We start from the raw sequence: 10,418 nt of genomic DNA, 5'->3' as shown, positions 1-10,418 counted from the left end.
TTAATAATGTAAAGAGAAAGACATCAAAAGCAATATTTGAGAAAGATAAAATAGCAACATTAACCAAGAAAAATCAAGGAAGCTAGCTGAACCTGTAATGCAAACAATATCTATAATAGAAGCCAAGATCTGTCAAGCTCTCGGTTGTGTGTACGTAAAAGACTACTTCTTTTGCACTGCCCGGACCCTATATTAATTGAACTAGATTGAGTTCAATCTAAAATATATCTCTCTCACACTCTCATGCGTGCACCAGAGAAAGAAAAAAGCTTCGCTTTCATCGTATATCTCGGTCTTTAATGGCATTAAACCATTAGTAACAACATTGATGGGAAAAAATCTTCCCAAATCAAAAGATTTCATTGTCAAGATTTTCACATGCGATATCAGTAATAAATTACCTAGAGTTAGAGATCCCACATGAAATGATAATTAATCCAAAGACAGGTGAATGTGCATGGCAGCTGAAAGGAAAGGCAGCCATTGCCAAGCTGTGCTGAACTTTTCTGTTCAATCATCTAAAAACTAACCTTTACTCAAACATAGACATTTTTCCAATCTTACTCTTGAAAGCTGTTAAGCAATAATATTGAACAAACTAAATCTAGTTACATGGGCCATCTAAAACTTAATTAAAAGTTAAAGGTAAAACAGAAAATTTATTAAAAGTCAGTTGAAGCTTCATGATCATGATTTATAAGCCAAACCCAGAAGAAACCCGATGTTTAAGAAGCTCAGCTCTACTCCCTAACAAGCAAGGCAAAAAAAAAAAAAAAAGTCTTCATTCTCCTTTTTGCCTTTGATTAGCCTAATAATATATCTTAGAGAGAAACCCCATTAGTGTTTTCTTCAATACCATAAATTCTTGCTATAGCTAACCTTCAAAGGCTTTGTCTCCTTGTAAATACTCTCAAGGAATCGATACCTCTGCTTCTTAATTGGTCTCAAAATCTCTTCTTCTTTCCCAAAAATCTCTTCAATCTTTGCAGAAGTTATCTCATCCTGACTTTGTTCAAAGAATCTCTTGCTCTTGATTTTTTCTTTAACTTTGTTTTTGATGTTGTCATTGCCGTTGCTGTTACTGCTGCTACTGTTGTTATCTTCATCGCTCAGTTGCATCAGCTGTTGAGCCGCTGCTGCCATGTCCGAGTCCGATATCAGCGATAACCTTTGCAACTTAAGTAAAGACTTCGATTCCGACATTGGAAACCAACAAAAACAATGGCTAATTTCTTCTCCTTCTTTGGTTTGTTTTGTGAACGGTTTTTTGCTTTTATGGGGTTGGCGTAGAGCGCGTTTTGAGGGTACGTGTTGTATGAGTTGTTAAGGAAGAAAACGAAACTGCAGCGTTGTTGCTATGGAGTTTGCTAGGAAGATCATATGGTCGAATAAAATATTTATAAAATCTTGATCCAATGCTTCCGATTCTATTTTAATACACAACTCCAAAAACACAATACTTCGTATGATTGTTTGACTATTTGCAGCGTTGACTCTCTTTTCAACTTAATTTCTCATCATACAAGAAAAACACCCTAAAAACTTGTCCCTAACTTCTTGTTGCTTTGCTTGTAATCTTGGTCTTCCCAAAATGAAGAAATTAATTGGGAATATGAAGATAGGACCCCCATCAAAATTTTGACCAATGTAAATGTAAATTTGCAAGTTTGTTTCATGATCAGCCATCAAATGGTTGATTGTTCTGGATTGATCAAGTTTTGATTGGGGATTTTTGAACCTTGGATCATGAATTTGTCAAAGTTATAGGATGATTTTTATTGGGGTATATGTCTTTATATGGCCCGTACACTTTTTTCTATGAAATGGATCATGACTCATTGACAGTGACAAAAATATGGTTTATAAAGTCAATTGAAGGAAATATTGACTCAGCTTTTTCTAAAGGTGGCTAAAAATTCTTCTCTTTCATAACAAGTATTGCAATTTTTCCCCCTTTTTTTTTTTTTTTTTTTTTTACTTTACATTTGGCTACAAAGAAGGTACAAGGAAGAACGAAATTGAAACTTTAATCAATTGTTGAGACCGTCAAAGATCGAACTTTATTCAATAAAATTAAATAAAATTAAAAATTCAATACTTCATCTCGACTTCCATGAACCTCGGTTAATTTCAATACTCTTAAAAAGCGATACCAATCCTTAATTGGTGTACGGACAAAAAAATAACGCCGTAATAGCGATGTTTTTTTTTTTTTAATGAAAATATTTAGAAACTTTTGGGGGTAAATTCAAATAAAAATAATAATTTAGCTAACTTTGAATGTTTTTAAATACTAGATAAACAAAATTCTTTCATGTAATGCATTGATCACATTAGCCAAAATTTATTGTAAATAAGTGAAAAAGAAATGAAGGCAAATTACATGAGGGAACAAAATACAGTTTTATAATATTCATAACTTCAGTTTATGAGCGTACATTGGACAAACTCTAGAGTCCAGACGAAACGTTATAACAATAGAATGAAATATAAATTGGTAATAAATTTTGAGACACACCTATACCTAATCCCCCAAATTGACCAGGGAATTAATAAATACATAACAAAAAAAAAAACCTAAAACCCATGAAAATATAATAAAAGAATTAATAAAAAAAAAGAGGACAAAGAACAATGTGTCAGCCCTCCACCCCTCTATATCTACAACACCAACCGCAACCTATAATTTAGCTTCCCACAAAATTTCTGGTTTGCTCGTGTTAAAAAGGCTTCATCATGAAATGGAACATAACCTGAAGCATTCAGCAGCTCAGAAGTAACACAAATCGATTTTGCAACAATTTGGCAACAACCATTGCAAATGAGATGACTGAAGAGCCATAGCTGTTTCTTTATTCATGCAATCTCCTAGTCATCACAATTCAGCCCGCAAATTTCTAATACAGGGCCATCTTTGGAGACAAATGGGTTTATTCGGACCCACACGAGAGTTAGGATGGAGGCCAGCAGAATAGACCACACCAAAATAATGGTTGGCATCCGGTCTTGTTTTCCAAGTAAACCTTTGAGGAAGGGGTAAAGGTGGATAATAACCCAAAAGGCAAAAAATAGCCGCCCAAATAATGGACCCCATGAATCATACCCATTATTGATGGCATCCGAGACCCCGACAACGACGCCGACTATGTTCATGATCAATAAGGTGGTGGGAGGGATCAACAAGGTTGTCCACTTGAAGAGGTAAAGCTCAGAAAATTCACCATCATCTGCTGCTTTAGAGGTCACAGTGAAGCTTGTGCTGACACCAGCCAGAACCTTTAGTAAACCCTGGAAGAGGGCGAAAAGATGTGATGAAACACCTCCAATCACCCAGAACTGCTCATTTCTCCACCAGTCATCAATTCCAACACCACCCCACTGCATCTCAAGAATACTGGTTGCAGCAATTGATATGAAGAGAGCCATGAATACAAGACTGGCATAGTTGCTAATCTGCAAGTGATAGTCAGAATTCCATGTTAGACAAGGCCCTAGTTAGTAAGTAGAAGTTAAAAGTCAACAGAGTATAGCTTAGTGAACAATGCAATCCACCATATATATGTGGGGACTAGCTTACAATGAAAAATCAAAACTCAACAAAGAAACTAACTTAAGCAACCTAGTTCTCTTCTTTGAGGTTAGCAAGTGAAAAATGCTACCTACAAGAAAAAAAAATTCATATGACAGATAGGAAAGAGAATTCGAAAATATGCAAATCATGATAATGTGACATGGTCGACCAATGAGTAACACATCTAGAGCTTCAATTATTATGCTGGCATGGGCACATGGACACATTTCAGTTTTCAAACAGATATCACTGCTTTGATATCAATTCAAAATGAGTCAACAGGAACAAACTTTTCTTTCTAAAAGCTAGATTTAGAATGTTAGTATGAAGCATAAAACAAGACAATGTAGGTTCTTACCTCAGGAACAATAAACTTCCCAGTAAGGAGACAAATAGCTGGAAGGGTACAGTAAACAAGCAAGGGAATGGAGGTCCATGGGTATACGACCGAGTTAATGTAGGAAAATCGTTCCAACCATTTCAACCCACCCCCATATCCATACCAAATCGGACAATGTCTGCTCAGGAAAATTTCAACCGATCCAAGAGCCCAACGCAGAACTTGGTGTAAACGATCTGAGAGGTTAATAGGAGCTGAACCCTTAAAAGCAGGTCGTTTAGGTATGCAGTACACAGATCTCCAACCATGACAGTGCATCTTGAATCCTGTCAGTATATCTTCAGTCACAGAGCCATATATCCAGCCAACCTGGTTTGCAAGTTGAAAATTTTGATGATTATGAATATTAATAAATTACAACTTGCCTATATTAAGTATTCAGATTGATTTTCCAGTTTTTACTTACTTCCTTCCCCCATTCTGTTTTATCTTCATAACCACAACTTATGACTTGAATTGCTTCTCTCAGTAATGATGCAGGGCTTGCATTTTGAGGAACTCCGCCATTCTCCAGAAGAGTAGAAGCCACAAAAACAGGAGATTGACCAAATTTCTTCTCCAGTTTTACTTGTGACACCTCAGATGACTTCTGAGAGTTTGACTCTGTCAGTGACACAGACTTCTAGTTTAGAATGTTATATTAAAAATACACTATAGAAACATAGTAAGATTACTGGAACTGTCAGTTGGCCCCTCATAATGGAGCCCTTACCTGAAATTCCTTCTTCAATGTTTTCAAGAGCATGTATCTGCTTTGAAGCTTCCCTTTGCTTAGACTTCTTCGTCTTCTTCTGCTTTGTTTTCTTGTTCTTTCTAGAACAACAGCACAGGCAGCAGCACCATTTTGGCAAACAATTGCAGGTCTTGCCAGGAGGCTTCTTGGTAACTGGTGCATCATAGCCATAAAGTGCTTGCCTTCTGAAAACACACCCTGTTCCAACATATATTGGTCCTTGTATGCCATCTAATCCTTTCATGTTGATCTGGTTTAGATTTATGAGATTAGGTTTTGAAAGATAAAAGAAAAGAACAGATAATTAATAGGGAAGAAATGGAATAAGCTTACATCAAAGAACACAACATTCCGATTTGAGTATCTATCATGTCGATCAATTCCATCAAATCTTTGAGGAAACTGTACATAACAAACTTTCTTCCCTGATGTTGGGTCCATCATGAAACACATGGCTTCTCTAAGTGCTTTGCTATTGTTAATATAATGATCACAGTCAACGTTCAGAAGATAAGGAGCATTTGAGAGGACTGCTGATACTCGTATCTTCACACAAACAATGAAAGTTCATAAGTTTGAAACCATGTGTTAACTGCCAAACGAGTATGAAACAGAAAAACAAAGAACTTGTGTCTTACCAAAGCATTCATGGCCCCAGCCTTTTTATGATGTTCAAACCCTGGCCTCTTCTCACGAGAAACATAAACTAGGCAGGGTAACTCATTTCCTTCAATATCGCGAACACCACTGTGACCTAGGAAAACCTGTCAGAAGATAAATTTTAGTTATGTTATGCAAATAAGAACATCAATGAATGAATGAGATATACCAGTACCCCCTAAATCAAAATAGCAAGCAACTCGAAAGTCCCTACAAATTATGTCCCAGGATACTGTGTATCAAAAAAAAATCTCTCATAAGAGAACTCAAAATACAAGATGAAGTAGGATTAACATATGGCCATGCACATACGAGGCACCAAAGATGAATCAAGTCTTAAATCATGAGCTACTTTCACAAATCACAAAAAATGTAAATAAACCCAATTTCCCAATCAAACATCAATTCTGCAAGTCTGTCCCACGTGCATGGCCACCAAAAAGAAATCAAAGAAATAGTTAAGAGAAGGTAACAATGAATGATGCATATCATCAAGGACTGCATCAATCCTAAAGGTCCTGTGTTCCCTACAGTAGTTCTTCCTACATCTTTCATTCTTCAGAATTACAAGCACTTCAGAATATAATGACAGAAAATAATGCAAGTCAAATGCAACACCATCTCACCTGAATCATGCCAGGATGGTCACGAACACTGTTTCCAGGCCATGGAGTTCCATCCTGCATTGTCCAACCATCCTCAGGAACCTTCTGTGCTGTGGCTACCAACCCATTTATCCTAACTTTAAATTCTTCATACTCTCTCTGCATAATCAAATAACAAACTAAGCTATCAAAAGCAAAAAACCATAATTGCTAAATACAACCTCAGATTGATTAGAAACTGCAGATGATTTTGAGAACTCAAAATATGAAAGAAATCAAACAGAACACATGTTATAATGCATTACAAGAAGTCAGACACCTTCATTGCTCGCCTTTCCCTGACAAAAGCTGGATGGGCTTTGTTTTTAAGGTAGTCTATCTTCTGAGAAAAATACCACTCTGGAGCACGGGGCTCAACGTTGAATTTTTTACAGAAAGGAACCCATTTCCTAGCAAATTCAGACGTCTCAGAAAGAGCTTCAAATGTGAGCATGGCAGCACCATCATCTGATACATAGCATGCAACTTTATCAACGGGATAATCAACAGCAAGGATGGACAGAACAGTGTTTGCAGTGATCAGTGGAGGTTCTTTCATTGGATCCACCGTACTCACAAAAACGTCTATACTAGCTAATTCTGATGGTTTCCCTTCCTTCTCATACCTGTGCATAAAGGTAAAATTAGCAAGGAAAGTGGCACCATATTCAAAATAGCATGAAGGAAAATTAAATGTGGAACGTGGAAGTGGGAATCTGAATTTGTCAAATAATCATGTAAACACAGGGTAACAACACAAACCTCAAAGATAACCGATCAAGGTATGTTTCACGCTTTATAGGATACCATTTTGGGAATTGATCCAGAATCCATGAAACACCGAACCATATTTCACAAATTACAGATGTCAACCACAAGCCATAAGCATCCCTGACGGGATGCAGAAGTCTGTAGTGAAAAAAGAGGCCAAGAATTGCAAGACGGAGTATGATAATCATTCTGTATGGATTTATCTTGCTTGAAGGAATGGGTAACTTCCTTGAAAGTGGTTGCCTGCCTTCATCCATCCTGAAAAGACAAACAACTTGTTAAATGACAAATAAACTAATCTACAGGTACAAGCAAGGGATGCCATTGTGCAGAATTTCAGAAACAAATCTGCCTTAAAAAACTGTCAATGTTTATAGACACTAATAGCAAAATTCAAACCATACACATTAAACAGTCACTTACATTGGCAAATCAGCATCATCCAGCTCTTCTCCGTCAAAGTTTCCACCATTCCCTCCTTCGTGCTTAACTACTTGAAGTTTGTCATTCTGCCTTTTCTTCCACTCCTCCATCCGATCCTTCCATGCGACACTTCCATAACCATATACTGCTATATCTTTCTTAGGAACCATTGCTCTAGGTTGCACTGCAGCATTAGAAACACTAAGGTTCGAGACTAGAGAGACAATTTATTGAAAATAGGTTACCAACAGAAGGATAATGACTTACAAGGTACGGATGGATCAGTATAAGGCATTGGATGAACTCTATTTCCGTGACCCATAAACGGGGGTACAATGAGGGCATGATGATCAGCAGAAATCTCCGAACCCTAAATAAAAGCAATGTTATAATGCAACTATTGTTTGTGCAGTAAAGTGTAAAAACACAGTGCATCTGTAATTTGGAACTCTAAATATGTGTAAATGGAGAAATGAGAAGATAGACTAACCTCCTCACCATAGGTCAAGAGAGGAATTTGAGAGCTAGGAGGAGAAGAATCTGGCTCTGAGTTTGCGGGCATTCCAGAGGCATAAGGATGGGAACCACGGCCAGTGTTAAGGCGTGCAGTGAGCATAGCCTCAGCAACTTGTTGAGGATCCAATGCATCATAGTCAAACTCATTGTCCAGATCATCTATGTCATCTTCTTCCTCATCACCTTCAACCCTAGGACTGCCTGCAGTTTACATCACAAGTTAGGGACATTGGTAAGTACTTTTTGGCTGCGAATGTAGACCAAATATTGCAGTAACAATCTCACCTTTGATTCGTTTGTATCTGGTTTTGCACTGAGGGCAAGCTTGGTTTCCCTCTCTTCTCTCATACTCATAGCAGGGTCTGCAGACAGGGAAAGCACATTCGTTGCAGGCAACAAAGGGCTCTCTGTCCACTGTAATCTCAATCTCATCCCCACAGATCTGACATGTTTGCCCACTCAATTCTTGCACAGACTTTATCTGATACAGACCACAACCATAAAGAGTACCATCAGCACCAGATCATTAAATGTGACAACAACAAATCCATCAAAAACTAAAATCACTGATGAATGCTCTATTTCCACACCCATGAAGGAACATAGTTATCACTGAATTTCACAAATGTTTAATGTACAAGAAGCTAACTAGCTAATTACATCAAACCTTGATTAGTTACCAATCAAAACTACCATCATTTTCATTTCCATTTCCATTTACCATGCAATATTTTGAAAACAAGACAAGGTTTCACAAATAAAATAAACCTACAGATATGAGGAATTTATTTTCTTCACTTCCATGCTAATTTTTCTAATTATCCACATTTGATGCTTATAGCTTTATAGAACCAGCCTCCTTCCTCATTTCCTCCTTTCTGAGAGTGTTGCGGGTTTATAGAAACAAAGAACAAAAAGAGAAGAGAAACGAAAGAGGATGAGAGGAAGGAATTAATTAACATGTGAGAAACGAAAGAGGATGAGAGGAAGGAATTAATTAACATGTTTTTCAATAGCTTAAACCATACATGCATAAGGATCCTGAAAGGATTAAAAATGTTATAAGCTACTTCATTAAAAATTTATATCAATATTTCCAACAAATGCAGAGCTCACTCAGCATTTCCAATAAATTCACAACATTCATTTGTAAATTTCTAAAAATTCAACAATTTGGTATGACCAACATGTACACCATAATCAGAATCGTATGCTTTCTTCCAAATCATGCCAAATTCCCAGAATCTAAACAAAAGGAACACGAAACCTCAAATGCAAAAGATAAATCTTAGTCACCTATTAAAATCACAAATCATACAATTACCAACAAAAAAACCGTCCTTCTTCACCTATATCAAGATATATTGACCATGTTTATGGAAATGTATATTAACCAAGTAAAAATCGAACAGCTCAACATTTGTATCCTCCTATGAAGAAAACCCCAAAAAAGTAAACGAAAAGATTTAGAGATTTAAGGCTCAAAATAGCATGAAAAAGGTACCAAATTGTGTAAATGTAGCCTTAAAAAACCCTAACTTGTTACATTTCTAGTGAAACCCGGATCAGAAAAAGTCCACTTTTTCACATATTCTAGCAATATATACACACCAAAACGGAAAACTCAATTCATAAAACAGTAAAACAAGCATATGGGTACTCCTCAATTTAACAAATAAAGCCAAAAATGAGAAATTTTCTCTTTTTTCCTTTTTTTTTTTGAGATTTCGAGTGTCTTACTCTTGCATTTTCATCTGCATTTATCAAAACAAACTCATTTCTGTTGTGAGAACCAGCAATGAGTCGACCTCCAGTGTCCATAACTCAGTATAGCAACAAAAACAAGAACAACCCAACTAAGAAAAACTCGGTCTCTTCTTCAGCGAATGAAATGAAGTCTCAGTACTACCAAGTTCCTTGAAAAGATCCAATTTTGGTCCCCTCACCTCCCATCACAGGAAACCTATTGCGAGAGAGAAGCCTTTGACGGTATAACGATATAATAACAAAATTAAAAGGAAAAGCCAAAGGCAACGAAGAGAAAGGGTGAGGGTTTTTGGATTGAGAAGCAAGCCAAGTCTGTTCTGTAACCTGGCTGGTTTGGTCTCAATCTAAAATGGCAATTTGAGAGAGAGAAAAGATGAAAAATAAGAAGTTTTTTAGAGAGAAAAAGAGTGACGAGAATGTTGAAATGCGGACGCGTCACAATGAAAGAGATGACAGACAGAACACATCTCATTAGAGAGAGAAAGAAGATAGCCAAAAAAAAAAAAGAGAAAAAGGCAAGCAAATATGGTGGGGTCCAGAAAAGGACGGTGGCGCTGGAGTGTTGCCCCACCACAGTTGGCGGACAGATTTTAATTAAAAATAAAATTATTTATTTTATTTTTTAGTTTAAAAATTTCAAGGATTTTTTTTTTTGGTTTGAGTGAGTGAAATCAGAAAACGCGCAAACTGGCAGGTTGTTAAAAAAAATAATAATAATAAAGCATGATGTGCGCCGCGTGAGCAGATCCTACATCCTATATCCTTTTTTTTTTTAATTTTTATTATAGTAATTAGCATTTTTTTAGTGTTATTTTCTTTAATATAAATTAAAAAAGGATATTTGTTAATTTTTCACTGTTTATGACTTTAGAACGTAGTCGTACGGATTGTTTTGACTGTTGAGTTGTTTTTGACTGTTGAGGATTTTGGGAG

The 10,418-nt window shown here is 36.5% G+C and overlaps 2 protein-coding genes across 2 annotated transcripts; both read right to left on the bottom strand.

Annotated features, from left to right (window-relative positions):
- Positions 1 to 639: 639 nt before the first annotated feature.
- Positions 640 to 1,275, bottom strand: LOC149516324 (uncharacterized). Its single transcript, XM_089766350.1, has one exon. It carries the CDS (start codon positions 1,201 to 1,203, stop codon positions 850 to 852), a length of 354 nt encoding a protein of 117 aa, XP_089622476.1. The 5' UTR covers positions 1,204 to 1,275; the 3' UTR covers positions 640 to 849.
- Positions 1,276 to 2,384: 1,109 nt separating this feature from the next.
- LOC111293168 (cellulose synthase A catalytic subunit 2 [UDP-forming]) lies at positions 2,385 to 9,924 on the bottom strand. The gene is made up of 14 exons (XM_022885937.2): positions 9,459 to 9,924; positions 8,004 to 8,199; positions 7,693 to 7,919; positions 7,470 to 7,572; positions 7,203 to 7,386; positions 6,771 to 7,037; positions 6,289 to 6,634; positions 5,991 to 6,128; positions 5,343 to 5,468; positions 5,038 to 5,250; positions 4,684 to 4,954; positions 4,378 to 4,574; positions 3,930 to 4,280; positions 2,385 to 3,453 (listed from the first exon to the last, which is right to left on the bottom strand). The coding sequence occupies exons 1-14, from the start codon at positions 9,537 to 9,539 to the stop codon at positions 2,869 to 2,871; spliced, it is 3,285 nt and encodes a 1,094-aa protein (XP_022741672.2). The 5' UTR covers positions 9,540 to 9,924; the 3' UTR covers positions 2,385 to 2,868.
- Between the last annotated feature and the right edge of the window lie 494 nt (positions 9,925 to 10,418).

Source organism: Durio zibethinus, chromosome 10 (genome assembly GCF_047325235.1).
Source record: "Durio zibethinus cultivar Kanyao isolate XHJ-2024 chromosome 10, ASM4732523v1, whole genome shotgun sequence".
Lineage (NCBI taxonomy): Eukaryota > Viridiplantae > Streptophyta > Magnoliopsida > Malvales > Malvaceae > Durio > Durio zibethinus.
This window is presented reverse-complemented; position numbering and strand designations above follow the sequence as displayed.